The 27,894-nt window shown below is 41.4% G+C and overlaps 2 protein-coding genes across 3 annotated transcripts; both read left to right on the top strand.

Moving 5' to 3' along the window:
- Window positions 1–2,275: 2,275 nt before the first annotated feature.
- Window positions 2,276–5,629, top strand: LOC122761139. Its single transcript, XM_044016319.1, has 4 exons — window positions 2,276–2,503; window positions 3,385–3,660; window positions 4,274–4,389; window positions 4,491–5,629. The coding sequence occupies exons 1-4, from the start codon at window positions 2,374–2,376 to the stop codon at window positions 4,923–4,925; spliced, it is 957 nt and encodes a 318-aa protein (XP_043872254.1). The 5' UTR covers window positions 2,276–2,373; the 3' UTR covers window positions 4,926–5,629.
- Window positions 5,630–5,680: 51 nt separating this feature from the next.
- Window positions 5,681–27,822, top strand: LOC122761141 (peroxisomal targeting signal 2 receptor-like). 2 transcript variants are annotated; one of them, XM_044016322.1, is made up of 11 exons: window positions 5,681–6,228; window positions 7,050–7,200; window positions 7,286–7,343; window positions 7,472–7,622; window positions 8,427–8,504; window positions 8,625–8,733; window positions 15,861–15,967; window positions 16,500–16,613; window positions 17,669–17,724; window positions 22,726–22,828; window positions 27,602–27,822. In XM_044016322.1, the coding sequence occupies exons 2-11, from the start codon at window positions 7,095–7,097 to the stop codon at window positions 27,608–27,610; spliced, it is 891 nt and encodes a 296-aa protein (XP_043872257.1). In that variant the 5' UTR covers window positions 5,681–6,228; window positions 7,050–7,094; the 3' UTR covers window positions 27,611–27,822. The 2 variants fall into 2 exon arrangements, with proteins under 2 accessions (XP_043872257.1, XP_043872256.1); XM_044016321.1 differs by having other exon boundaries at window positions 7,047–7,200.
- Window positions 27,823–27,894: the final 72 nt, after the last annotated feature.

The following is a 27,894-nucleotide window of genomic DNA, read 5'->3' as shown; positions in this document are numbered from 1 at the left end:
TTTGATTCTTTGTCAGTCTGAACGGACAAAAAACACATGAGATCGGATTCAAACCACATACGGAGGAGGTTTTGAATGTGATCAGATTTCAAAGTGTCTTCCCCTGGGATTCTACTGTCTGTCTCGCAGCGTCCACCAAATCCTTTTGCGCCGCATGTCTGTCGCTGTCCCGTGTGGTTCCGTCGTGGTTCCGTCGTGGTTCCGTCTTTGTCCCGTTGTTTGTTGGCGAGCCAAGCTATCATGCTAACATTAACGCTGTTATATATTAGTAAAGTTACACGTGTTTAATGTGTTCAATTAAATTAAATAGTCAATATTACATTCAGAATCTGAAGACCAATAAAACCTGTGACAGTTTAAGTCTACGATATTTCGACGTCTTTATCTCACTGTTAGACTGAAGCCTCTGAATAACCAGATTATTTGTAACCGTGGAAACTGAAACAAAATTTCACTTCACTTTTCACATCACAGTTTGTTTGTGTGGTGAAATGAGTCACGGTTTTCCTCTAAAATGTCAGCTTTGGACAAATTTACGGACAAAAATCTACTGTTTCAGTTTTGACTCCGTTCACAAAGAGCAGAAAATGCCCCGGTTCTCATTTCCTGTCACTTCCCGTAAACACGGAGCGGCAGAACTTTGATTTTCTGTAGTGAGTAAAGTCACAGTTTAAGTGAATTAACCTCTCGACCGGTGAAAGAAAGCGCGGACAGAGCGAGAGAGTCAGAGGAAGAGAAGCCTGTGGACGAGTAGAGAAAAGGAGGATTGTGTGTTTCTGTGCTGAAAGACCGTTCTTCTTCTTTGCTTGTGCTGAGAGGGCGTCATTGTTGAGTCCGGTCACCAGGGGGAGCGGTCATCTGAGATCACACGTCCTGACCTGATGTGTGTGTGAGCAGCTGGAGGAGGTTTACTCAACATTATCTTCACCGATCCGACAGTGAACGTCGGACGTGGCAAAAACGTCACCTTTGAAGAAACGTTGTTTTCTGTCGTCACACAATCATGTCAAATTACAAACCAGCATTAAAGGGCTGGATCACTTTTTTGAAGAGAAACTTAGACTTTTATTTTGAAAACTGTGCGGCTGTGTTTTAGTGCGGCTGGACAAAAACTGAGACTTTTATTTTGAAAACCACTGGGTCACATTTTAGTGTGGATAAACACAAACTTTTATCCTGGAAACTGCTGGGTCAAATTTTATTGTGGTCATGCAGAAAGTGAGACTTTTATTTTGAAAATCTGTATTGTGTTTCTGTCAGCGTTCGTTTTGGTGAAACACAAATTTCCTCATATTTAGCATGCATATTTGTGCGTGTGTGTTGTGTAGTGTGACCAGCGTAGGCTCCGCCACAATAAAAGCCTGTGTATCCTCAGCAGGGGCAGACAGAGGGCAGAGGTCCATGAAGTCAGGTCAAACACCCTGGGAGAGCAGGAGCGAGCCTGGGAAAACCATGGGAACCAGGAGGGGGTGGGGAGTGTGTGTGTGTGTGTTCCAGGCTTTTATTATTTCATACACTTTTAACATTAGACGTTAAATGAGAGGGAGTTATTTTAACAATTAGTCACTTTTTAAAAATTAATCAAAACATATTTTTTAGCATCCAGAGACACATCTGTATGAAAATGATTTGAATCACAAACAAAACAGAAACTGAGACTTTTATTTTGGAAACTGTATAACGTTGTCTTAGTGTGAATGAACGCAAACTGAGACTTTTATTTTGGAAACTGTATCACTTTGTCTTAGTGTGGATGAACACAAACTGAGACTCTTATTTTGGAAGCTGTGAGGACGAACAGAAACTGAGACTCTTATTTTGGAAACTATGAGGACGAACAAAAAGTGAGACATTTATTTTGGAAACTAACACAGTTTTAGTGTGGATGAATCTAAAACTGAGACTTTTATTTTGGAAACGGCTTGGTCATATTTTAGTGTGGACAGACAGGAGGAGAGACTTTTATTTTGGAAATCTCAAAAACGTGAGTACATTTTTTTTTGTTTTTTTTTCTTTAAATTTGATTTTTTTGTTGTTTTTTTTTAGTTTTTTTTGTCTTGACTGGATTATCGGAAATTATCTGGATTATTTAAAAATAAATAAATAATAGAAAGAAATACAACTGCCTGTGATCGTTGTTGATTGGTTAAAGTCGGGGTAGGAGATGATATTCAACCAATCAGAGGCAGGTTGTGGGCGGGACTCCTCCCACCATGGGCAGCGGAAAACAACTGCAGCCAATAGCGTTTCTTTAGAGACACACCGGAAACGGAAGTCGTGACGGCTGTTGTTGTTTTTTTTCCTTCACTCCTCTGCCTCCGCTGATTCAGGCAGATATACAAGTTTTAGTTATTAAACAAATGAAGTAGAAAAATGGAGTATAAGCTCATCATGGCGGTTTCCGGTTTCCCGAGTCTTTACGACACAAACTCACCGACGTACCGAGACTTAAACATGAGGAGCGACGCCTGGCGGCAGGTGGCGGAGATCGTCGCTGTTCCCGGTAATAAAAACAACAACCTAAACAACAATAAACTGTAAAGAGAGCCCGTCAACGCGAAGAGAACAGTTTTGGTTCACAACCGCGGTCAAATAATTCACTTTATTTATTTTCAATTTAGACGAAATCCTCCGTTGAAAAAGATCAAAACAATGTGTCCGTGTCTTAATGTGTTCCGGCTTTGACTCTTGGCCCCAAGAACATTAGTTCCGACTGAGGAGTAATACACTACTAAACTAAAATAAACTTACGGAAAACCTGTGAAAAAGTATTAAATATTTAAGCAAAAACAGTCAGCTGTTCGTAATAAATTACTACCTCAGTGTATATTATAAAATATACTTTATTTTGGAGTAGAAATCAAAATCAATCAAGTATATTTTACAAAACGAGGCTGTGAGTCAACAAAACTGTAAGATCATTTAAATGTCTTAGTGGTAAAAGAGGCAAATTATGAATTATCTGAAATTAAATAGTGTTACAGATAATAGAATTTCACATGGACTTAAAGGGAAACCGTAATAGAATTTAAAATGTACTTAAATAGAGAGCATTTAAATAAAAATGTTTACTGGAATCATAGGATGGTAAAGTTACACATTCATGTCCAGTGTTTTCAAAAAAAGCTCTTTTTTGTTCAGGTGTTTTGAAGCAGAGGTTGTTTGGAGGGATCAAAACACACCATCTCACCCTAAATTCAAGGCAATAATCTGTAATATTTAACATACATGTAAATCGACACAGGTTTATTCTGTTGCAAGTTAAATCATCTTAAATGATATTTTGTATTCAGTCCATTTTTCGTCTCTTCTTGTCCCCACGCTGTCACGTCGCTTCACGGGTTTGTGTGTTAGTCAGCTGCTCATGATGTTTGTGTTTCTCAGAGTCTGAATGCCGGAGGAAGTGGAAGACGCTCAGAGACCAACACAGGAGGGAGAGGCAGCGCGAGAAGGAGAGACGAGAGAGCGGCATCGGGCTCTTCAACTACAGGCCGTGGAGATACTCGTCCATTCTGTCCTTTCTGAACCCATTCATTGATGCCAGAGCCGCGGGCACAAACGGCTGGGCCCTGGAGCCGCAACCCTCGCACCTCCACGCAGTCGACGTGATGGGTTGCAGCACGACCACGGAGGTGCGGAGCGACGACGACGACAACTACGGTGTGTAGACGCAAGATGTGTGCGCACGTTTCTTATTCATGTTTCCGAGTCCCACCTAAATTATAATCAATATTACATTCAGAATCTGAAGACCAATAAAACCTGTGACAGCTTAAGTCTACGATATTTCGACGTCTTTATCTCACTGTGAGACAGACTTTTCCAACAGGAAACTGAACTTTGTAAACCACTCACTCTCCCACACCAAAGTCCATAGAGAAAATCAATGATTTTAGCTGGTGGGGACACAGGAGCCGCTGGTCCTCTGCTGCCTCGTGTGGTCACTTTGTGTCACTGAGGTAAATCAGAGTAAAGGTTTTCAAAAGCCAAACTGACAAAATCAGACATTTGAACTTAGTGATGGAGGCAGCAGTGGATCAACAACTCCTGTGTGTGTGATGTTAAAATCCCTGATTTTCTCTGTGGACTTTGGTGTGGGAGAGTGAGTGGTTTACAAAGTTCAGTTTCCTGTTGGAAAAGTCTGTCTAACAGTGAGATAAAGACGTGAAACATGTTCTTAACACAACAAGTTTGTCAGTCTTTCATACAACAACCCTTCAAAAAAACCCTGAACTGTCCCTTTAACGGCGATCATCGTTGTGTTTTATTCCAGGCGTCGCCGTCACAGACGCCACGTCCTCGTCCTCGTCCTTCTCAGAGTTTGTCCAGAGGAAGCGGCCGTCTCCCGCCAACGGAGACGTCGTGAGACTCAAAGATGCAAAGATCGAGGTGACGCCAGACGCCCGCTGCACCACAGCGCGCACGCGCAAGTAAACACCAGAGAACTGGTTTTAACTTCATCCTAACCTTCTTCACACTCTTCCTCACAGCCCTCAGATCAGCTGACGGCGCCTGAGTTCCTGCGACACGATCTTCAGCCCCTGCAGCTCCGCCACACCCCCGGGGGCTCACCTCCACACGCCACCGGGTCCAGACTGAACCACCACGAAATCCCAGAGAGGGAGATTTTAGACCACACGGACGAGGAGGAGGAGGCGGAGCTTAGCGTCTCCCACCACAGACCGAACCGAGCGAAGGGGTGGAGCAACGATGGTCTGCTGGAGGCGTTCCTGAGGAGGACGGAGAGCAGGGAGAGGAACCTGGAGCGGATCCTGGAGCTGGATCAGAGGGACGACGTCACGCTCTTCCTGCTGAGTCTGGCTCCGGCCATGAGGCGACTGTGTCCCGAAAAACAGTCTCTGCTCAGAACCAGGATCCAGCAGCTGCTGCACGAGGCCCAGTTTGGCCCCGCCCACTTCACCTGATCACGTGACAGACACTTCATGCGCACGTGATCGCGCTCACAGAACTGGAAACATCTTTTTTTTCTTTTTGTTGTCGTTTATAATAAAAAGAACAAACTCTTCTTTTTATTCCAGTGCCTGCAAATCAACAGCGTCGCTGAAACCCTCACACATCCTATATCAAAACGTGCAGTTTCACTGGGAATGGTGTGCTGTGACTTTTGAAGTAACCACGGCGACAAAACTTGCAAAAAAACTGCAATTTCCACATACACATGAATGGGAAACAAAGGCCACATCGGAGCGTCACAGTGTCGTCAGACTTTAACGTAGAGACGTGGTTGAAACTTTACACGGGTCATAAGACTTGGCACTTTTCTCACCTAAATCAAACTTTTGATTTAGGTGAGAAAAGTGTTTAAGTTTTGTTACTTTTTTTTGTTGACCTTTGCAGATTTTATAACAAGTGTTTATTGCACTGCTAGAATGGTACACTAGCTGAGCTTGGTAAAACAAACTCTTCTCCTGCTCACAATTTCCAACCTACACAGACAGTTTTTACATCAAAGCGTTGCTGTGGTTGTCGTCTAACCCCGTGTGTTGTTTTCATTCTCATATGACGGGCAGTTTTTCTTAAAATCACCTAAAGGCACAGAGCGCTCTGCTCAAACCCATGTTCCCATGAGTTTTTTAAAAATGAAGATGAGGGTGATTTTAAAACAGGTTTTAAAAAAGGTGTTTGGAAGGGGGAGGGGGATCAGGCAGGGGGAGGGGCTTATGTAACCTTTAAAACCAAGTCTTTCAAATCAATTATTGATCAACGGGACGTGAGAATCAATCCAGTCACAATTTTCAGTCACATACCAAAAAAAGACCAAATAAAATCACTGAGGTTTATTATTTTTTATGTTTATAACATGATTTAGTTAAAAAACCCACTAATTATTATAAATATTATCATTATTTTTCTTTTTCAAATTACAATTGGGGAAACACCGCCCTCTAGCGACGCCTCCTGAGTACTACAGCTGAAGCGGCTTCATCCGGATTCTCCGGTCAGCTGATTAAAAACCCGGAAGTAAACACTATCCCCTCAGAGTTGCAGCAAGAAACAACTGCACGTGGATTTATTAAGTGTTCACGGATGTTTTGTTGTGGTTTATTGTTATTTACGGTTGTTTTTAATTCATGGGCGTGACGTCACATCCTCAAATATCCTTCTAAAACAGCGTGGCTTTGATTTTTGTGTCTGTTTTTCTGCAGCAGCTGTGGGTTTGTTTGTTTTCATCACCCCCGGATTTTCACTCGTTTCACTTCGTTTAGTGTGAGTTACATTTTTTAAATACTATTATTTGTACTTTGATGTTTTACACGTGACGACGAAGAAGAAGAAATTATATTTACTGGTTAAAAATGAACAAACAGGTGTCACCTTCGTCTTGCTTGAAATAAACATTTTTCTGCTCTTTTACGTCATCAGCTCAGAACAAGAAACGACACGTGTGTTTTATTTGAATGTAAATATGACGACTAAATGTGATCATTGATCTTAATTCCAGTTTGAAACGGTAAGGCTTGATTCCGCTGAGTCATGGTTTCCTGGAATCCTTTATGATTTTATCAAAACCTCAGTTTGGATGAAAAAGTTCCTCAGTTTCTCTAAAATTATTGTTTTAAACTTTAAAAACGTGAAAATGTACCTTATTCATCATTATTATCATTGTTAGTAAAAAAGATTTGTTTCTTCATTTTATAAACTTCATTTTCATCCTGACCAAAGACTGTACACTGTATTGTCCACTGGGGGGCGCCACAGGAACAGGCAAACACCCACAGATAGACCAGTGAACCTAAACGTAAACATAATTATGTAATGTATTATTGTCTCATATTTATTTATTTACAATATATTAAAGTAGAGGCTAATTCTTTTTTACAATGATTTAAAAAATTCAATCTGTTCTGTTCTATTGTGACAGGATTAAGATTAAGAAGACGACGTAGAGAAAATGGTGTCGATGTTTTGTTTTAAATGTGCTGTCTTCCGCATCAGTGTCCTTCCATCGAGAATCAAAGAGTTTAATATAAACTTTATTTATGCGACCACAAGGTTCACTGTCATGCACTTCTCTGTGTCTCCAGCAGGTGGCCCAGTGAGGCTGCAGGTGCAGCTGCTGACCCCTCCTCCCGATGAAGGTGTTTCGCAGTCCGGGTCGTCATGGTTACGCCGTGGAAGCTTCACCGTTCCTGCCTCGCAGATTTGCCTGCGCTGCCTCGCAGTTCTACGGCCTCACTGGTCAGTGAGCATGCACACACACACACACGCACACCTGTGGACATTTTCTTGTGTAAACTGAATAAAATTTGTTGTTTGTTGTCAGGCTGTGGTTCTCTCCTGGTCCTGGACGACTCTGACTCTGGAGTTACTCTATTCAGAAGGTACATTCATACATACTGTGTTTATCTATATATTTATCTCTATATACATATATTATATACTACAGTATGTACATGTGTATATATCCAGTACTATATACATGTTCTGTGTACGTGTGTGTGTGTGTCAGCTGGGAGTGGAGTGACGGTTTGTTCGACGTGACGTGGAGCGAAACCAACGAGCATGTGTTGGTCGCTGGGGGCGGAGACGGCAGCCTGCAGCTGTGGGACACAGCCAATCACAGCGCTCCGCTGAGGGTGACCAGAGAACACACTCAAGAGGTACACACACACATGCTCACACACCTGCATCCTTTTTGCATGGATGAGCAGAAAGTGAGGCTTTTATTTTGAAAACTGTGACTTCATGTTTAAGTGTGAACACACAGAAACGGAGACTTTTATTTTGAAAACTGTGGCTTTATGTTTTAGCCTGAAAAAATAGAAAGTGATACTTTTATTTTGAAAACTGTGACTTTGAGTTTTAGCCTGAACAAATAGAAAGTGATACTTTTATTTTGAAAACTGTGACTTTGTGTTTTAGCATGAACAAACAGAACGTGAGACTTTTATTTTGAAAACTGTGGCTTTGTGTTTTAGCGTGAACAAACAAAAAGTGATACTTTTATTTTGAAAACTGTGACTTTGCGTTTTAGCATGAATAAAACAGAAAGTGAAACTTTTATTTTGAAAACTGTAGCTTTACGTTTGAGCTGAACAAACACAAAGTGAGACTTTTATTTTGTAAACTGTAGCTTTATGCTTGAGCTGAAAAAACACAAAGTGAGACTTTTATTTTGAAAACTGTGACTATGCTTGAGCATGAACAAACAGAAAGTGAGACATTTATTTTGGAAACTGTGACTATACTTGAGCATGGACAAACAGAAAGTGAGACTTTTACTTTGAAAACTGTAGCTTTATGTTTGAGCGTGAACAAACAGAAAGTGAGACTTTTATTTTGAAAACTGTAACTTTATGTTTTAGTGTGAACAAAAGTAAAGTGAGACTTTTATTTTGAAAACTGTAGCTTTATATTTTAGTGTGAACAAACAGAACGTGAGACTTTTATTTTGAAAATTGTAGGTGTACTCTGTAGACTGGAGTCAGACCAGAGGAGAAAACCTCATCGTCTCTGGTTCGTGGGATCAAACGTTGAAAGTGGTAAGATTTAAAAAAAAAAAAAAATTTAAATTTGATCTCGTGAAAAACGAAACAAATAAAAAATAATAAATAAACTTCATTGAAAAATGTTGCTAAAACAAGGTTGTTGTTTTTTCCCAGTGGGATCCAACACTCAGTCGCTCACTGACGACGCTCAGAGGTCACGAAGGGGTCGTCTACAGCTCCGTTTGGTCGCCTCACATCCCAGCATGCTTTGCTTCAGCCTCAGGTGAGACCTGACAGATGATGATGATGATGGTCAGTGAGTGATTTAATGAAAACCCTGAAGCTATCGTCCAGATTTACAGCCTCCTGCTCGGCAGTTAAGGGAAAACTTAAGGGAAACTTAACTGAACAACACTCTTACATTTATAAAGCTTTTATTTTGTTAGTAAAAAAAAATGCAATAAAGGTAGATTTCACTCTATTTTCCACATAAGTGTTTACAGTTAAGTTGATTTAATGTTTTAAAATGAGCTTTTAAAGGAATAGTGCAGGTTTTTTGGTGGGTTTTTTGGACGTGTGGTTGTATTCGGTACTGACACTTAATAAAAGACTGAGCTCATAAAATCTACGTTACGTGTTTACGTCTTCATCTCACTGTGAGACTTTTCCAACAGGAAACTGACGTTTGTCAACTGCTCACTCTCCCACACCAAAGCCCATAGAGAAAATCAGTGATTTTAACATCACACACACAGGAGTTGTTGATCCACTGCTGCCTCCATCACTGAGTTCAAATGTCTTATTTTGTCAATTTGGCTTTTGAAAGATTTAAAAGCTCAGATTTGCCTCAGCGACACAAAGTGACCACACGAGGCAGCAGTAGACCAGCAGCTCCTGTGTTTTCAGTTTCCTGTTGGTAAAGTCTGTCTAACAGTGAGATAAAGATGAAAAAAACATGTTCTAAAGATGTCGTAGACTTAGGTTAAAGTAGTGTAAATTTCAAAATCACACGCTTGGCACATCGTTTTAAAAAACCAAACCCCATAGAGAAAATCAGTGATTTTAGCTCGTGAGGACACAGGAGCTGCTGGTCTACTGCTGCCTCGTGTGGTCACGTTGTGTCACTGAGGTAAATCCGAATGCAGGATTTTTAATTCCGAATTTTACAAAATAAGACATTAGAACTCAGTGATGGAGGCAGCAGTGGATCAACAACTCCTGTGTGTGTGATGTTAAAATCACTGATTTTCTCTATGAGGTTTGGTGTGGGAGAGTGAGCGGTGATCAAACTTGAATTTAAAATGTAACTTTCTTTAGAACAAAAGGGAAAAAGGGTACAGTAACTTTGTAACGTCACTTGTGAATCTTGTGAAACTCGTCCTCGTCTTCTTCTCGCTTTCAGAATGGTTGACAATCAGCTGTGAGTTAGTTCATATCCGAAGGAAGAGCCGGGATTATCTTTCCTGTGTGTGTGTGTGTGAGCGAGCACTCTGACTCCATCAGGGGGGCGGAGCCGTGTGTTCCGTCAGCTCTCTGATCAGATTGCAGGGAGCAGCTGTTTTCACGTCTCTCTCTCTTAAACTTGTTGGCTAATGAGTTTTGGGTTAATTGGTTTTTTTTTTAGAGCGAGTGGAAGTCTGTGATGAGATTTCAGAAGCAGGAGGACGTGGTGATGATGAGTGTTTTTATTTTTATCTTTGTCATCAATGACAGCGATCGATTGGGTTCAGAGTGAGGAGGAGGAGCAGGAGTCTACAGCTCGCTCTGATACCACAAACCCATGTCGCCCACTTAACCTTTAAAAAAAGACTAGATTAATTTTATCTCACTGTGAGACAGACTTTTCCAACAGGAACCTGAAGTTTGTAAAGCACTCACTCTCCCACACCAAAGCCCATAGAGAATATCAGTGATTTTAGCTCACGGGGACACAGGAGCTGCTGGTCTACTGCTGCCTCGTGTGGTCACTTTGTGTCACTGAGGTCAATCTGAACAAAGACGTACACGTGCTGAAGTTACCAAATAAAACATTTGAGCTTTACAAACATTTGCTTTACAAACTTCAGTTTCCTGTTGGAAAAGTCTGTCCAACAGTGAGATAAAGATGTGAATTTGTTGGTTTTATTAGGCGGGTGTTTGAGAAATAATAATTCTGAAATACCATTTAAAATAAACATTTAAGCACGTTTATTAAATAAAACGTTTACTTACTTAATATATATGCTATATGTATAGATACTTAATGTCACGGTGGTTTAAAAAAAGCCTGCAGTGTATGTTATTAAAGGCTTATTTAAAGTGCAGCGTTCAGAGAGACAGACCGAGCTCATTATGTTTTGATCTGATGTGATAAATCTTGCAGTGAAGCTCTGGAGCTGCGTTAAACCATTTACTGAGCTTCTGACCTTCCACGATAAAACCATCTGTGTGTGTGATTGAGCACGTTAAAGCTGTTACCTCCGTGCTCACGTCTGATCTGACGCGAGCACAACACAACAGCTGCCAGCCGCTCCGCCATCACGTCAACGCAAAGCTCAGCTTTCTTTAGTAATATGTTAAACATTAAACCGTTTACACCAAATATTAATCAAACAAACCGTGTACTGTTTACACCAAATATAAACCAAACATTAAACTGTGTACACCAGTAAACATGTTATTAAAAAACGTCACTCATCGAACAAAAAACACGCTAATGTCACAAAACATTACAAACACGTTACTAATTGTACAAACAACATTTGGTATGTTGGGAAATACTTTGTCGATGTTTAAAAAATGTCACCAACGTTACTAAAACATTACTAAATTCATGAAAAACAAGGTAAAATCCTTTTTTTTTTCATTATAACTACCACAATAAAAGCTAACATTGACAAGAATATGTTGCTAATTTGACAAAAAACATGGTACTAGCGTTATGAAAACACTAACATGAGCAAAAACGTGCTGCTAGCATTAGAGAAAAACATTGATAAATTAACAACAAACATGTCATTGACATCACAAGAAGCTAACATTAGTAATAAACATGTTACATGACTAGCATGACTAAAACATGTTTCTGACAGCACAAAAAGCTAACATTAGCAACAAATGTGCTGCTAACATCACAGTAACAGTGCTAACGTGACAAAAAACATGTCGCTAACACGACAAACATGGTACTAACGCTATAAAAACATGTTACTTACATCACAGTGCTTCTAACATCAGGAAAAAATGATAGCAACAGATGTGCTGCGAACATCACAGGTGCTAACTTGCAAAAAACCCCTGTCAACAAAAAGTGTGTCACAAAGGTAACCAACCTCGCGTCACAAACGTAACAAACCTCGCATCACAAACGTAACGAACCTCACGTCACCAACGTAATGAACCTCACGTCACAAACGTAACAAACCTCGCGTCACAAACGTAACAAACCTTGTGTCACAAACGTAACAAACCTCGTGTTACAAACGTAACAAACCTCGCTCCAAAGCGTAACAAACCTCACAAAGCGTAACAAACCTCACGCGTCACAAAGCGTCACAAAGCGTAACAAACCTGCGTCACAAAGCGTAACAAACCTTGTGTTAACTCCCTAAAACGGAACAAACCTTACAAAGCGTAACAAACCCGCTCCACAAACATAACAAACCTCATGTCACAAACGTAACAAACCTTGTGTTACAAACGTAACAAACCTTGCGCCACAAACATAACAAACCTTGCGTCACAAACGTAACGAACCTCGTCACCAACGTAATGAACCTAACGTAAGCGTAACAAACGTCACAAAGCGTAACGAACCTTGTGTTACAAGCGTAACAAACCTGCGCTCCACAAGCGGTCACCAGCACCTAGCGTCACAAACACAAACCCGTCGCGAACCTTGTGTTACAAACGTAACAAACCTCGCTCCACAAACGTAACAAACCTCATGTCACAAACGTAACAAACCTCACGTCACCAACGTAATGAACCTCACGTCACAAACGTAACAAACCTCGCATCACAAACTTAACACCCCTTTATGTCACCTTTTTCCAGTGTCACAAAAAACCTGACTTTGTTGATTTGGAGGCGGAGCTTTGAATAGTGAGATGTCAGGAGTGGGCGGGGTGTATCCCTGAGTTTGCTATTGCTATCTAAACGCTGACGTTGCCTCCGAGCTGAATGATTCTGTCGACGTGTTGTTCTTTAACTGTCCGGTTGACGTGTGCTTTACGACCGCGGCCCGAGGTGAGGCTCGGACCCTCCGACTCCACGCCATAAACCACCCTCGGTGTCTCTCTGCGTCTTCAATCCATCGCCATTAAGTCCAGTCCAGTCGTTTCCTCTCTCTCTCTGTGCTTCAGCTGCTTTCACACACTTCAATGTTTCTGTGTGTGTGTGTGTGTGCGTGCCTCAGGGTAGCTTTGATAAACACTGAACAGTTTGTTGAACTCCCATAATCCTCTGCTTCATCAAGGTTCCAGATGGAAACAGTTTAGATTAGAAAGTTAAATCGAGTAAACAAACAAACACTGAGATTTATGAACCATGAACATATGAAACCAAACTTTAAACTGAAATATAATCCGATACAAAACTACACATGAAAACAAATATAATCTGAATTTTAAAGGAGACGCGTGAACAGCTTCATACGCGGAGCGGCCATCTTGGATTATGAACTCATCAAAATGGCTGTCCTTAGTGTCCACGTTTAGTTTTTTTCGTGACTTCGATGATTTGGATGTGAAGCCGCTCCCAATTCCGACCTTCCGACTTCCGATGTAAATGGAACGCAGCGTAAAATACGCCGTACGTCTGTCCCGTGTCGGGATGAAGACGTGTCATCGGACAAGGTTTTAATAAAGACTGAGGATTGTTTACGTCGTAGATTCTCTCACACAGGAAGTGGAGAAGAGATAAACGCGTGCACATATTTCAGAATAAAATCTGTGATGATGGTAATTACTGTGGATTAATCTGTGTGGGTTGTTTTAGCTCATACAGTGGAGAATCACTGCCTTATCTCTCTCTGTGGAGGCTTCCCCTCTGGTGACGTTAGCACGAGCGGAGAGAGAGCGAGGAGGAGGAGGAGGAGGAGAGGGGGAGGTGTTTCTCATTCAGATAAGCTTATCGGGTTTTCCCATGCTCCTCGCTGCCTCTCCTCCTCATAATTTGCCCGAGTGCTGAACAAATTTCTCCACCTCGAGCCGCAGTCGCTCCAGCTCATCTTCAACTTACTGTTTTTCCCTTTTCCTCCATTTTCCTCCTCTTTTCCCTCATCCATTCACCACAACCACGTCCAGAACAGGCTCATGTGTTCACAGACGAGTGACAAAAGACTCAGTTTTAGTCTAAGAACATCTTAAGAACATGTTTCACGGTTTATAAACTTCAGTTTCCTGTTGGAAAAGTCTGTCTGACAGTGAGATAAAGACGTGAACGTGTCCTTAAAGACATCGTAGACTTGAACTGAAGTCTTTTATCATCTTCATCATTGAGGTTCTATCTTAGTTTGTCTGTTTTGAAAAGTTAAAGATAGATTTTGATGAAAACGTCGATGTTTGATCCTGATACAGATCTATATTCAGGATCATGTTTTATTTAGTAACAATTGTGGGAGACGGTGAAAAGCTTTGCTCTCTCTCTCTCTCTGATTCTAGCATTTTCATCGTTTTACATAACAACAAATCAATTATTTGAGAAAATAATCATCAAATGTATCATAAATGATTGGTAAAAAAACACAGTCCATTCATCGTGTGATATGGAAACACTGTGGCTCAGTGGATGAAGCTGTCACAGTGAAACACTTCACTGATTGGCTCTTATTGATCGATCGAGTTACAGAGCTCCAGATTTATGATCGCTCAGAAAAAAAGAAAAGAAAGAAAAACACTCGTATATTTACTGAAGTGCTTCAGTCAGTGAGTGATGGACTGCAGTCTGGACCAGGACCTGGACCCAGATTCTGTCCTGTCATGACCAGGAACGACGTATGTCCATAAATCTTTGATAATTTCTTTGTTTATTTTTAACGGCAGCAGCTTCTCCAGCCTTTTTTTTTGCTTTGTAAATCACTCACTCTCCCACACCAAAGCCCATAGAGAAACTCAGTGATTTTAGCTCGTGGGGACACAGGAGCTGCTGGTCCTCTGCTGCCTCGTGTGGTCACTTTGTGTCACTGAGGGAACCCTGAGTGAAAGATTTCAAAAGCTGAATTGACAAAATAAGTCATTAGAACTTAGTGATGGAGGCAGCAGTGGATCAACAACTCCTGTGTGTTGTGATGTTAAAATCACTGATTTTCTCTATGGGCTTTGGTGTGGGAGAGTGAGTGGTTTACAAACGTCAGTTTCCTGTTGGAAAAGGGTGTCTAACAGTGAGATAAAGACGTGAACACGTTCTTAAGACATCGTAGACTTAAACTGACGTAGATGTTATTAATTGAGTCTTTTAATTAAGTGGATAAACTAATAATCGTCTTCAATACAAAACCTCATAGAGAGAATCAGTGGCAGCAGTAGAGCAGCAGCTCCTGTTCCCGCGAGATAAAATCACTGATTTTCTCTATGGGCTTTGGTGTGGGAGAGTGAGTGGGTTCACATCTAATTTCACATCACAACAAATGCGCAGCTTTCAGTGCGAACGCACCATGTGACGTTCTGACTGTCCGTCCTGTCGGGTGGGGGCGGAGTTAGTTCCTGTGACGTGTCATGTTGAGTTCCCTGACCTCAGGAGAGTGAGTGAGTGTGTGTGTGTGTGTTGTTTTTAAACCAGGAAATTAAAGGTTCAGGACAGAAAAAAGGGTCCCTGTGTGTGTGTGTGTGTGTGTGTGTGTGTGTGTGTGTGTGTGTGCAGTGTGAGCTGAACCTGCTGATACAGCAGAGATACCAGGTGTAATAGCCGAGACCCTTTACAAAGTCAGCCTTTAATGCACTGCGTGAATGGACATGCACGCATACCCAAACGCACACGCACACACACACACACACACACACACACACACTCACACACACAGCCAGTTGCTCTTTGTTGCTGCAGCAAAAAGAAATGCAGCGTTAAACTGTTTCACTGAACACTCACATCTGCTAACACACACGCGCACACACACACACACGCACACACATCTGCTAACACACACACACACACACACAGTTCTCATTAAAATGTAGGAGGAGCAGAGAAATGTGAAGAGTTAAAGTGTCGATGAAAGAATCAATGAAGAGCAGGACGATGTGTGAAAGACACTGTGTGTGTGTGTGTGTGTGTGTGTGTGTGTGTGTTGGCCTTAAAGGGACAGTTCAGGACTTTTGCTCAGTGCTTGTGTGAAGGCTGAAGGATTCCTTAATTTAATCTAAGTGAAGTGAATATTTCTGACGTGGATTTAAGACAAAAACCAGCCTCCGTCGCGTCTCTGTCGTCCCTTAGGTGACGGGACGCTCCGGGTCTGGGACGTGAAAGCCGCCGCCTGCCGTTTGGTCATCGCCGCTCACCACGCCGAGGTCCTGAGCTGCGATTGGTGCAAATACGACCAGGTGACCAGGTCTCCGCGCCGCACTGTTAAAAACAGACCTGAACGATCCCTTTAATGCAGAGTTGATATTTCTTATTTTATATTTTTATTTATACACTAAGATCACAGTTTGATAAAAGTGAAGTTTGGGTCAATTTAGGGTGAGAAATTCAGCCTTGAACAAATTTAACCATGAAAATAATGATTTTTTTAAATTATTATTTCTATTTTCTTTGATGTTTTGATTTGATTAAACTTCTTTCACTTCACAGAACAAAACTGAACATCAATTATAAATAAAGACAAATGCAATAATTGTTATTTTCATGGTATTTTCATGATAAATGAATGAATAAATAAATGACTAATTTAACATTCAAACTGGAGACTTAGTGTAAACTCTTCAGTTAAATAATTTCGTAATGTTATTATTTAACTCAATATAAAGTAGAGTTAGCCAGGATTTTTTTTCAAAATAAAGCTCAAACTCCTCAGCTTTTGTGTTCTGTACATTTAAAATAAATCAATAAAAATGTTTGTTTGTTTGTTTGTAGAACATTGTGGCCACAGGCTCAGTCGACTGCAGTGTGTGTGTGTGGGACCTGAGGAACGTACGACAGCCTGTCGCTCGACTGAGAGCTCATAACTACGCCATCCGCAGAGTCAAGGTACACACACACACACACGCGCACACACACTCACACACACACACACACACACACACACACACACACACACGATGGTTGCAGTGTCATGTGACAAGACTGTTTTCGGCAAAACACAGAGCTGGGTGTGACAGCATCAAAACTCCCACTAAAATGGCCCTAATAAGACACACACACACACACACACACACACACACACACACACACACAGAGGACAGTGTGTGTGTGTGTGTGTGTGTTCAGTTTCCTGTTGAAAAAGTCTGTCTCACAGTGAGACAAAAACATGTTCTTAAGATAATCATAGACTTAAACTGAGTCTTTTAATTAACTGGATAAACTAATAATCGTCAGCAATACCAAAGCCCATAGAGAAAACCAGTGATTTTAACATCACAGCACACAGGAGTTGTTGATCCACTGCTGCCTCCATCACTAAGTTCTAATGTCTTATTGTGTCAATTTGGCTTTTGAAAATCCTGCATGTTGATTTACTTTAGTGACACAAAGTGACCACACGAGGCAGCAGTAGACCAGCAGCTCCTGTGTCTCCGCGAGCTAAAATCACTGATTTTCTCTATGGGGTTTGGTGTGGGAGAGTGAGTGGTTTACAAACTTCAGTTTCCTGTTGGGAAAGTCTGTCTCACAGTGAGATAAAGATGTGAACGCGTTTTTAAGACATCGTAGACTTAAAATAATGTAGATTTTATTGCGCAAGTCTTTTGTTAGATAGAAAAAGATCTGTTTGTAAACCACTCACTCTCCCACACCAAAGCCCATAGAGAAAACCAGTGATTTTAACATCACAGCACACAGGAGTTGTTGATCCACTGCTGCCTCCATCACTAAGTTCAAATGTCTTATTTTAACACTTTGACATTAACAATCCTGCATACAAGTTCATCTCAGTGACACATAGTGACCACACGAGGCAGCAGTAGAGCAGCAGCTCCTGTGTTGCCACGAGCTAAAATCACTGATTTTCTCTATGGGGTTTGGTGTGTGTGTGTGTGTGTGTGTGTCAGTCACTATCTTTGAGTTTTTCTTCTGTTTTTCTGCAGTTTTCTCCGTTCGGTTCCACGCTGTTAGCATCCTGTTCCTACGACTTCACAGTCAGGTAAGTCTTCATCCTCTTCATCCTCCCCTTGTCCTCTTTCTTTATCATTTACCCTCCTCTTTTCCTTCTCCACCTCTTCTTTCTCTTCTTCTTCTTCAGTAAACTTTGTCAGGGAGCGCTGAGTCTTCAGATGAACTCCTCCTTTTTGTTTCTTGCTATATTGACGTTCTTCTTCCTAATCTTCTCCTTCATCTCCCTCCCTCTCTACCTCCTGCATCTCCTCCTCCTCCTTCTTTCTCTTCTTTGATCAGTGAATCCTTCGGCGAACGTCGTCGACCGAGACGGCGTCCGCTCGTGTTTGCGTTGATTGTCTGTCGTTGTTGTTTTTTAATCGTAAACCTCAGAGTGAAGCTGAGGCTGAGGGTGATTCTCTGCTCACACTCCTTTTCTCCTTATTACCTCTCAGAGTGGATGGATGGAGTCATGGTTGAAGGTGGTAATGACAGAGAGGACAGTGTCTGATAATGTGCGATAAAGTGAACTGGTGTGTGTGTGTGTGTGTGTGAGAACTACAGCAGCCGCTGACTTAATAAAATCTGTAATTTCAAGCACGACCGCCTCTGAGTTTCTTATGAGACCACGTTGTTCTTCTTCCACATCTCATTCCCTTTTTCCCCCCTCACTTTATTTCCCGCCTCTGTTCACATCTGTGGACTTTTGCTCTCAATGAAAACAAAATGGCTGCCAGCAGACACACAAGGAAGAACGGATTCTAGCCACGAAATCTCTGCTGATAACATCTGCGTCACTTTAAGTCACGCTCTCACTGTGAGACAGACGTTTCCAACAGGAAACTGAGGTTTGTAAACCACTCACTCTCCCGCACCAAAGCCCAGAGAGAAATCCAGTGATTTTAGCTGGTGGGGACACAGGAGCTGCTGCTCTACTGCTGCCTCGTGTGGTCACTCTGTGTCACTGAGGGAAATCTGAGTGAAGACGTTCACATACAGAAGTGACAAAATAAGACCTTTGAACTTAGTGATGGAGGCAGCAGTGGATCAACAACTCCTGTGTGTGTGTGTGTGATGTTTAAATCACTGTGTGTGTGGGAGAGTGAGTGGTTTACAAACCTCAGTTTTAGATCTGGTTTAAGAAAGGTTCCGTCTCAGAGCTAATCCCCATGGTTTTGATTGAGATGGAGGTCAGTGATGATCTATTACAGCGATGACACACAAGTAAACGACAGCCTCTGGTTTTTTGTGAAATGATCAGTTTTAAAAATGCCAGAGGGAAAGAGAGGAGTCTGAAAGATGAGTGCAGACAGAGCTGATGTGTGCCAGCCCTTGTGTTTTATTGATCCGGGCTTTCATTAACTCAAATACTCTGTGCTGAGTACTGATTTCATTATAGACCACACACGCACACACACGCGCGCACACACACACACACACACTCTTGTTTAAGATGTAAAAACAGTGTCTGTCACTGATCACACATGTAACATGTCACTGATCACACATGTAACATGTCACTGATCACACATGTAACATGTCACTGATCATACATGTAACATGTCACTGATCACACATGTAACATGTCACTGATCACACATGTAACATGTCACTGATCATACATGTGATGTGTCACTGATCCTACATGTATCGTGTCACTGATCATACATGTGATGTGTCACTGATCCTACATGTAACATGTCACTGATCATACATGTAATATGTCACCGATCATACATGTGAGTATCCTACATGTGTCACCGATCGATACATGTGTCACTGTGTCATACAAGTCACTCGATCGGCGGTCACGATCCACATGGCGGTCACTGATCCCCATGTGATCACTGCATGGGTCACTGACATGTGATCACTGATCCTACATGTGACGTGTCACTGATCCTACATGTGACGTGTCACTGATCCTACATGTGACGTGTCACTGATCCTACATGTGATCGTGTCACTGATCATACATGTGATGTGTCACTGATCCTACATGACGGTCACCGTGAACCGATCCCACATGAGTCCGATCCGGTCACACATGTGACGGTCACTGATCCTGACGGATCCTACATGTGACGGTCACTGATCACTATCACTGATCCTACATGTGACGGTCGATCCTACATGTGACGGTCACTGATCCTACATGTGACGGCGGTGATCTACATGTGATGTCACCGATCATACGATCCTACATGTGACGTGATCCACTGCCACCGATCCTACATGACGCGGTCACCGATCCTACATGTGACGGTCACTGATCCTCACGATCCTGATACGCGGTCACTGATCACTACATGTGATGACTGCTACATGTGACGGTTGACGCGGTCACTGATCCTACATGTGATGTGTCACTGATCACACATGTAACATGTCACTGGTCATCACTGACCATACACGTGACGTGTCGCTGACCATACACGTGACGTGTCGCTGACCATACACGTGACGTGTCGCTGACCATACACGTGAGGTGTCACTGATCATACACGTAACGTGTCACTGATCATACACGTAACGTGTCACTGAACATACATGTAACGTGTCACTGAACATACACGTAACGTGTCACTGATCATACATGTAACGTTGAAAGTTTTCACTTTACCCCACATGCTGTGTCTGTCTTATTGTCAGCAGACGCAGAACTTTATTCTCAGAATTCTGATTTAAATCTTGAATTCTAACTTTAATCTCAGTTTTCTGATTTTAATCTTTAATTCGAGTTATTTTATCTGATACATTATCCGTCTATAAATGCAAGGAAGTCCACCTTTATTTTGTAGGAATTGACAGGAAGCTCCGCCTGTTTCCTATTCAAATCTAAAGCTGAGCATAAAAGACGTAAATATTGATCTGTGTTTGTTAAACTCTGGAAATTATTCAGTTTAAAGGATTTCTTTGTTTTATGGAGCAAAAAAAAGAAATATTCACATTTAAGAAGCTGAAAAATGACAGAAACTTGGTTTAAATGATTTATTAAACAACCCCCTCAATGGTTTAATCACAGTAGATGAAATGTGGCCTTTAGGATTTTTTCTTTTTGTGATTTCAGTATGATAACTGGTATCAGTGACAATGAAATGTTAATAAACCTCTTGTCATTATAGACAGGGTTTATGTCAACATTGTGTGTGTGTGTGTGTGTAATGTTTGCTTTGTGTTGACTCATCCAAACACAGCAGGTCCTCAGCTCATTATCACCTATTCTTTAACCTGTGTGTGTGTGTGTGTGTGTGTGTGTGTGTGTGAACTGTCTGAGCATCGATCACCACTCTAATGATCAATACTCGAGCTCTAATCACCTCGTTAGCACCGCCCTCGCTTCACCCGCAGCTTCTTGATCCCACGCGGACTGATGAAATGATGTCGTGTGACGAAGACGACGTGAACGCGTGCGCTTTTTTGTGCTGTGACCTCTGACCTCAGTGAAATGTATGTCTACTCGCGTTGAAACCAGGAAAGTGGACTTTGTTCATGAATGGTGTGTGTGCGTTGGGGCGCATGTGAGTGTGTGTGTGTGTGTGTGTGTGTGTTAATGTGGAACATTAATTTCCTGTGTAAAGTGTAAACACTGACATCATGAAGACCGTCGTCTCTTCTCTCTCCTTGTTTACTCTCCCTCGTGTGTGTTTTCACGCTCGTTGTCCTCGTGTTGTCTTTTCTTTTTCTTTCTGTCTTTACACAGTGACTTAATGAGTTTCACGGTTACACACACACACACACACACACACCACACACACACACACACACACACACACACACACAGCTGGCAGGTGCATGGACGTTTCCACAGAATAGAAACACAATAGAAGCTAAATAATTATGTGCCATAGAAACTGCAGACAAAAGCTGCTGCAGGGCCTCCCACACACACACACACACACACACACAGACACACACACACACACACACAGACACGCACTTACACACACATTTTTACCACCGTACTTCAGTGAACATATTCCAATATCATAGACTCTTAGTCTTTAGTTAAGTGGCTAAAATCTGTATTTATTCATTTTTTATTTTTTTTTACTCTCCCACACCAAAGCCCAGAGAGACAATCAGTGATTTTAACATCACACACTCAGGAGTTGTTGATCCACTGCTGCCTCCATCACTAAGTTCACATGTCTTATTTAGTCAAATTTCGGCTTTAAAAATCCTGCATTCAAATTTATCTCAGTGACACAAAGTGACCACACGAGGCAGCAGTAGCACTCTCTTCATTAAACCTGAGTCAATACACTGAATACACTGAAAGTGAGTGTGAACAGTGATTTACACCAACAACTCACTCGATATATAATATCTCTGAATGCTGAATGTCCCCAGACACCTGTGTGCGTGTGTGCGTGTGCGCGCGTGTGCGCGCGTGTGTGTGTGTGTGCGTGCGCTGCAGTACTAACACAGGTCTAATGGAGGCCGATGGGAGCCGCAGTGTTCCTGCTGAAAATGATTTAATTACATTTGCAAAAGTGGATGAGTCTGGAGGGAGAGTTTGCTGCGTCAGGGCTTTGGCACACACACACACACACACACACACACACACACACACACACACACACACACACACACACACACGGCTCTAAAACAGTCTTTCAATTAGTCTGATTGGTCACTCCTGTCCAAGGTCTGGAGGCTGACTTGTTTTATTTCTTCCCTCTTTTCTTTCTTTCTTTTTCATGATCTCACCTCTCTCCCTCTTCTTTTCATCCTCATCCCGTCTTCTTCTGTTAAAAAAAAAACAGAGGACGTGGGAGTGTCTCCATGCGTCACGACTCTGTTTATGCAACAAATATGGATTTTTCTGCTACTTTTTTCTTATAAAATCATCCTTAATTAAAGGTACAGTGTGTAAATTTAAGCCGGGTTTTTCAGAAGAAAAGCAAGAAAAAGGTCATCAGAGATACTTTAGACCATGATGTCGAGAATCTAAGGGCAGATCTCCTGTCAGCAGACACAGATATTATAATAATAGTACTATAAACTGTTGTCTGTGTGTAATGTGTGTGTGTGTGTGTTCCTGCAGGTTCTGGGATTACAGTCAGAACCAGCAGCCTCTTCTGGACACGTTAGAACATCACACAGAGTTCGTCTGTGGATTAGACTTCAGCCTGCACGTCCCCAACCAGGTAACACACACACACACATACACACACACACATACACACACATAATTTACTTTACTAAAGGAATAGTTCAGGTGTTCTCCCACACCAAATCCCATAGAGAAAAGTCTGTCTCACAGTGAGATAAAGACGTGTCCTTAAAGACAATCGTAGACTTAACCTGACGTAGATTTGATTTGCTGAGTTTTTTATTAAGTGGATAAATGAATAATCGTCGTCAATACAAAACCCCATAGAGAAAATCAGTGATTTTAACATCACACACACGGGAGTTGATCCACTGCTGCCACCATCACTAAGTTCACATGTATTATTTTATGAATTCGGCTTTTGAAATCCTTCGTTCAGATTTCCCTCAGTGACAAAAAGTGACCACACGAGGCAGCAGAGGACCAGCAGCTCCTGTGTCCCCGCCAGCTAAAATCACAGATTTTCTCTATGGGCTTTGGTGTGGGAGAGTGAGTGGTTTACAAACTTAAGATAAAGACGTGAACATATTTTTAAGATTTGTCCAAAAAGATTTTATCTTTTCGGACTGGGATGTTCCCAGTTTTTGGGAACATCCACCCTCCTCCTGCTCTCTCTCTCTCCCCCACTCTCTCTCTCTCTCTAACGCGGTGCTGTCAACGATCTGTGTCGGAGTGAAGAAGTGAGGAAGTGAAAAGGCCGTTCTCGTCTGAGCCCGTTTTCCCTGCGTCTTTCAGACACTCGGTGTCTCTCTGTAACGCGGGAGACGAGCGCTGACGTGACGTCCAGCAGGGGTCACTGCGTGTCCCACACGTGTTGTCATCAGGTCACATCATTTTCAGCTTTGTTTGCTGTAACTTTCACATTATTTTTTAAACACCTCGGGTGTTTGTGTTTTGTTTTCTTTCGTTTATGTTAATGTTGTTTTTTTTTCTTCTGCTTAACAGAAGATGGAGTGCACGTTTGAGTCCATTAACTGTGGCCGCTGTAAACACCGTTAGCTCTCAGATGAATGTTTTAGTGTCGCCCGCAGCGTTTTACAGCAGGCAGACTCAGAATCAACTGATCGCCGCAGACGAGTTAAAGTGTTTAAAACAGAGGGCAAGTTTTCTGTGTCGCGTCCGGGGTAAAAAAAAATGACAGAAACTTTCAACGGGAACAAACTGTAATTTTTTTTTAAATGTTCAGGCAACTTCAATATCGTGACCTAAATATCTTGATAATATCGTATCATGACCTAAATATTGTAATAATATTGTTGGGATTAGGGGCGTGATTGGTTATGAATTTAGAATATTAATAATTAATTAATTATGGAATAATTAATTTCTTATAAAAAAGTTGAGTAAAACTCAAATCGGGGCACCACTCCTCTCAAACAGAGGAGAACAATCGGTTCTGAATGAACCATTAATTCATAACCTCCAAAAACAGTCTCATAAATTAAGCCGACTACCAATTTGGATTATGATTAATAATTAACTTAATAATTGATAAATCACAATACTACATCAATAGTTAGGTGAATTGAAGGATTGGAGTTCTACAGGGAAGAGGTTGGCAATATACACACTTGTGCAATATTAATCAGACCAGACTGTATATATTATAAAACATTTATTAAAAAGACATCAAAGATTTGAACAAGAATATCTACTAAATGTAACTATATACAGTGTGTGTGTGTGTGAAAGAGAGAGAGTCTGTGTGTGTGCAGGTCAAATGGTCAAGTCAGATAGAGTTAGACTACAACTCAAGATGGCGGTTGACAAAGAAACTACAAGATGGCGGAATCAAAGATGGCTTCTTGACCGCATGGCTGCTGTGTTTCTTGGTTAACTACTTTTGTAAAGTGAGATGTCAGGTTAGATGAGAGGTTAGAAGCATGCACATCTAGAGCTGAAAGCTAAGGAGCATGGACATCACTAACATCATATTAACCTAAATCTAGACATTACAACAAAACTTTGTGTGAGCAAGTAAGCTCGGTACAACATTTCATCTATGCTTAGCCAAGTAGTGTAATGCTATGCTAGGCCCAGTTACGTTACCAAGTCCTTAAAAGATGCAAAAGTGTCTTTTTGAGGTGCTGTCTGTTGGTCCAGGAACAGTAGATGGTTGACTGTGTTTCTGGTGTCTGTGGCTCAGGTTCCTCCTCACAAGTTAGCTAGTTGGAGCTAACTTGGTTCTGGATCCTTGGTTGATCCTTAGGCAGGCTCTGGTGTCGCTGCCTCTGATGGGAGGATAGCAGGCTGCTGTGAGCGGGCCTGCTCGAAGATCAGCAGAGAGGGTCTCTTACTGCTGGAAGCTTGTTAAGCTCTGTGCTGAAGGGTCTTCAGTCGAAGAGCTGACGTCTGTGTCCTTCCTGCACCCCAAAAGGGCAGGGGAGAGCAGAGGAGCCTGTGTCCTCCGGTGAGGTGGAGAAGAGAAGAGCGAAGAGAAGAGAAAGAAGGCGGGGAGACCTGGCTTTTGTATTGCCTGTTACATGGGGTCACATGTCACAAAGTGACCACTGAGGTGGGTTTCCCACTGATGTGTGGAAGATAAGGGATCTTTATTGACTGAGTTTTATGACACTCTTTGTCTTTGAGCAAGGGGCCATGTGTTCTCCATCCAAGATGCATGTGACTCCATCTTGAATGAGCTGATCCCCAACAATATTGTATTGTGACTTAAATTTTGTGATTGTATCATGTTGTGACTTAAATGGCGTGATAATGTCGCGTTGTGACTTAAATATCGCGATAATGTCATATCGTGACTTAAATATTGTGATAATGTCGTATCGTGACTTAAATATCTTGATAATATCGTATTTTGACCTAAATATTGTAATAATATTGTATCGTGACTTAACTTTTGCAATTTAAATATGGTGACTTTATTGTATCGTGACTTAAACATTGTGATCATATTGTGACTTAAATATCCTGATCATATCATGACTTAAATATTGTGATAATGTCGTATCGTGACTTAAATATCGTGATAATGTCGCGTTGTGACTTAAATATTGTGATAATGTTGTATCGTGACTTAATTATCGTGATGATGTCGTATCATGACTTAAATATCGCGATAATGTTATATCGTGACTTAAATATCGCGATAATGTATTGTGACTTAAATATCGTGATAATTTTGTATACATTGACTTAAATATACATTGATAATGTTGTATAAATGTGGCTTAAATATACATTGATGATGTTAGCGTTGTGACTTGAAGATATGGAAGTGATAATGTGGTATAAAGTGACTTAAATATAAGTGATGATATTGTACTTAAATATGCGTGACAATGTAAGTATAAATTTGAAGGCTTAAATTTGTAATAATGTCGCTAATAAATGACTTAAATATTATGATAATGTTGCGTTGTGACTTAAATATTGCGATATTGTCATATTGTGACTTAAATATCATGATAATGTTGCGTTGTGACTTAAATATCGCGATAATGTTGTATCGTAACTTAAATATCGTGATAATGTCGCGTTGTGACTTGAATATCGTGATAATGTCATATCGTGACTTAAATATCGCGATAATGTCATATCGTGACTTAAATATCATGAAAATGTTGCGTTGCGACTTGAATATCGCGATAATGTCATATCGTGACTTAAATATGGCGAGTATGGTGATTCATGTTAACTTCTGAAAGTCATTTCATCTTCAAATGTTTGCCAAATTAAAACGATTTCACCGAAGCTTTAAGTGAAAGTTCATGTTGTCACACGTGTGGGCGTGACCTCCGTCACCATGACACCGGCTCATGTCAACATGTCAGGTTTCGCTCCGAGCCAAAAATAGTTGAGTGGAAAATGTGATGAAGTGAGATGAGGATGAGGAGGAGGAGGAGGAGGAGGAGGAAACTCGCTACGTGACGACGACTCGCAGGCGATGAACGTTCAGCGGCCAATCACAGAGTCTGAGCTGCTGTCAGTCTGACAGATGAGACAAGATTGTTTTTTATTGTCTCAGCACACACACGTACACACGCACATGCACACACGCACACACAGGCATGTGAAAAATAATAAGCTGCTTTGTGTGTGTGTGTTATTTTACAGCCTGTTCCCTGTAATGACTTGTGATAACAACACAACTGACAATACAACTCATTACTGCTGCACACACACACACACACACGCGCACGCAGCAGCTCTCCCCTCTCTTTTTCAGTTGCATATTTTATTGTGCGACTCTGACGTTGTACGTTTTTAAATAAAGTCGAATCATTATTTGATGACTTGAGGTGCGTTAAAGGTCTAATATGCAACTTTCAGGTCTTTTATGTTTCTGTAAAAAAACAACACTTTGATTTCAAAAGTCATTTTTCTCCTTTCATTAATGAACAAATATCAGAGAAGCTAATGATGCTAAAAGACAAACACTAATGATGTATGCTAATGACGCTGAAGAAGTGTGCATGTTTGTGCGTGCGTGTGTGCGTCCACAGTTTTGTCCCAAACACTACACTTCCTGTTTCAAAATAAAAGCACTCTAGTACTTGTGAGCCCTAGATACGCTTATTTTTATTTTGAAATGTTTTCAGCTTCGACACGCACGCACACACACGCACGCACACACACGCACACATACACACTGTTACACACACACCCACACACACACGTACAGAGCCCTGCAGTGGTGTAAAGAGGGTGATCCATCAGACACATGTGGTTACACTTGGATAAGAACAGAAACCTCAGCACGTGTGTGTGTGTCACTGTGTGTGTGTGTGTGTGTAACTTTACGTCGTAAAAACACTTTGATGTGGAAGTTTTTTCTTTTTTTCTTCAGTTTACCTGAACTAATGACTTGTTAGTGGACTAAATGTCCTGGAGCTGTGGCTGTGCGCGGTTACCATGACAACAGGACAGCGATAACAAATGCAGAGGTGTTTTCTCATCATCAGCTTCAGGCTCTCATTCTTTTAATTATTCTTTCTTCTTCTTTTCTGTTTTTCTTTCAATTTAAAAGACGTCGTCAGACTTTGAACTTTCTCTTACTTAGCTTCCCTTTAGTCCTGAGGCCTTTTCACACTTGTTTTGACAGTGAGCCATTCCACAACAGCAGTTGACACTTTCTCATTG

Source organism: Solea senegalensis, unplaced genomic scaffold (assembly GCF_019176455.1).
Source record: "Solea senegalensis isolate Sse05_10M unplaced genomic scaffold, IFAPA_SoseM_1 scf7180000014346, whole genome shotgun sequence".
Classification (NCBI taxonomy): Eukaryota; Metazoa; Chordata; class Actinopteri; order Pleuronectiformes; family Soleidae; genus Solea; species Solea senegalensis.
Note: the sequence above shows the minus strand (reverse complement) of the source record. Positions and strands in the feature narration are given on the sequence as shown.

Bases quoted from the DNA above. Each gene is read 5' to 3' on its own strand.
- LOC122761139 (XM_044016319.1), top strand. From the start codon at position 2,374: ATGGAGTATAAGCTCATCATGGCGGTTTCCGGTTTCCCGAGTCTTTAC. The intron at 2,504-3,384 runs GTAATAAAAACA...TGTGTTTCTCAG, and splicing joins GGAGATCGTCGCTGTTCCCG to AGTCTGAATGCCGGAGGAAG. The intron at 3,661-4,273 runs GTGTGTAGACGC...GTTTTATTCCAG, and splicing joins CGACGACGACGACAACTACG to GCGTCGCCGTCACAGACGCC.
- LOC122761141 (XM_044016322.1), top strand. From the start codon at position 7,095: ATGAAGGTGTTTCGCAGTCCGGGTCGTCATGGTTACGCCGTGGAAGCT. The intron at 7,344-7,471 runs GTACATTCATAC...TGTGTGTGTCAG, and splicing joins GGAGTTACTCTATTCAGAAG to CTGGGAGTGGAGTGACGGTT. The intron at 17,725-22,725 runs GTAAGTCTTCAT...GTGTTCCTGCAG, and splicing joins TCCTACGACTTCACAGTCAG to GTTCTGGGATTACAGTCAGA.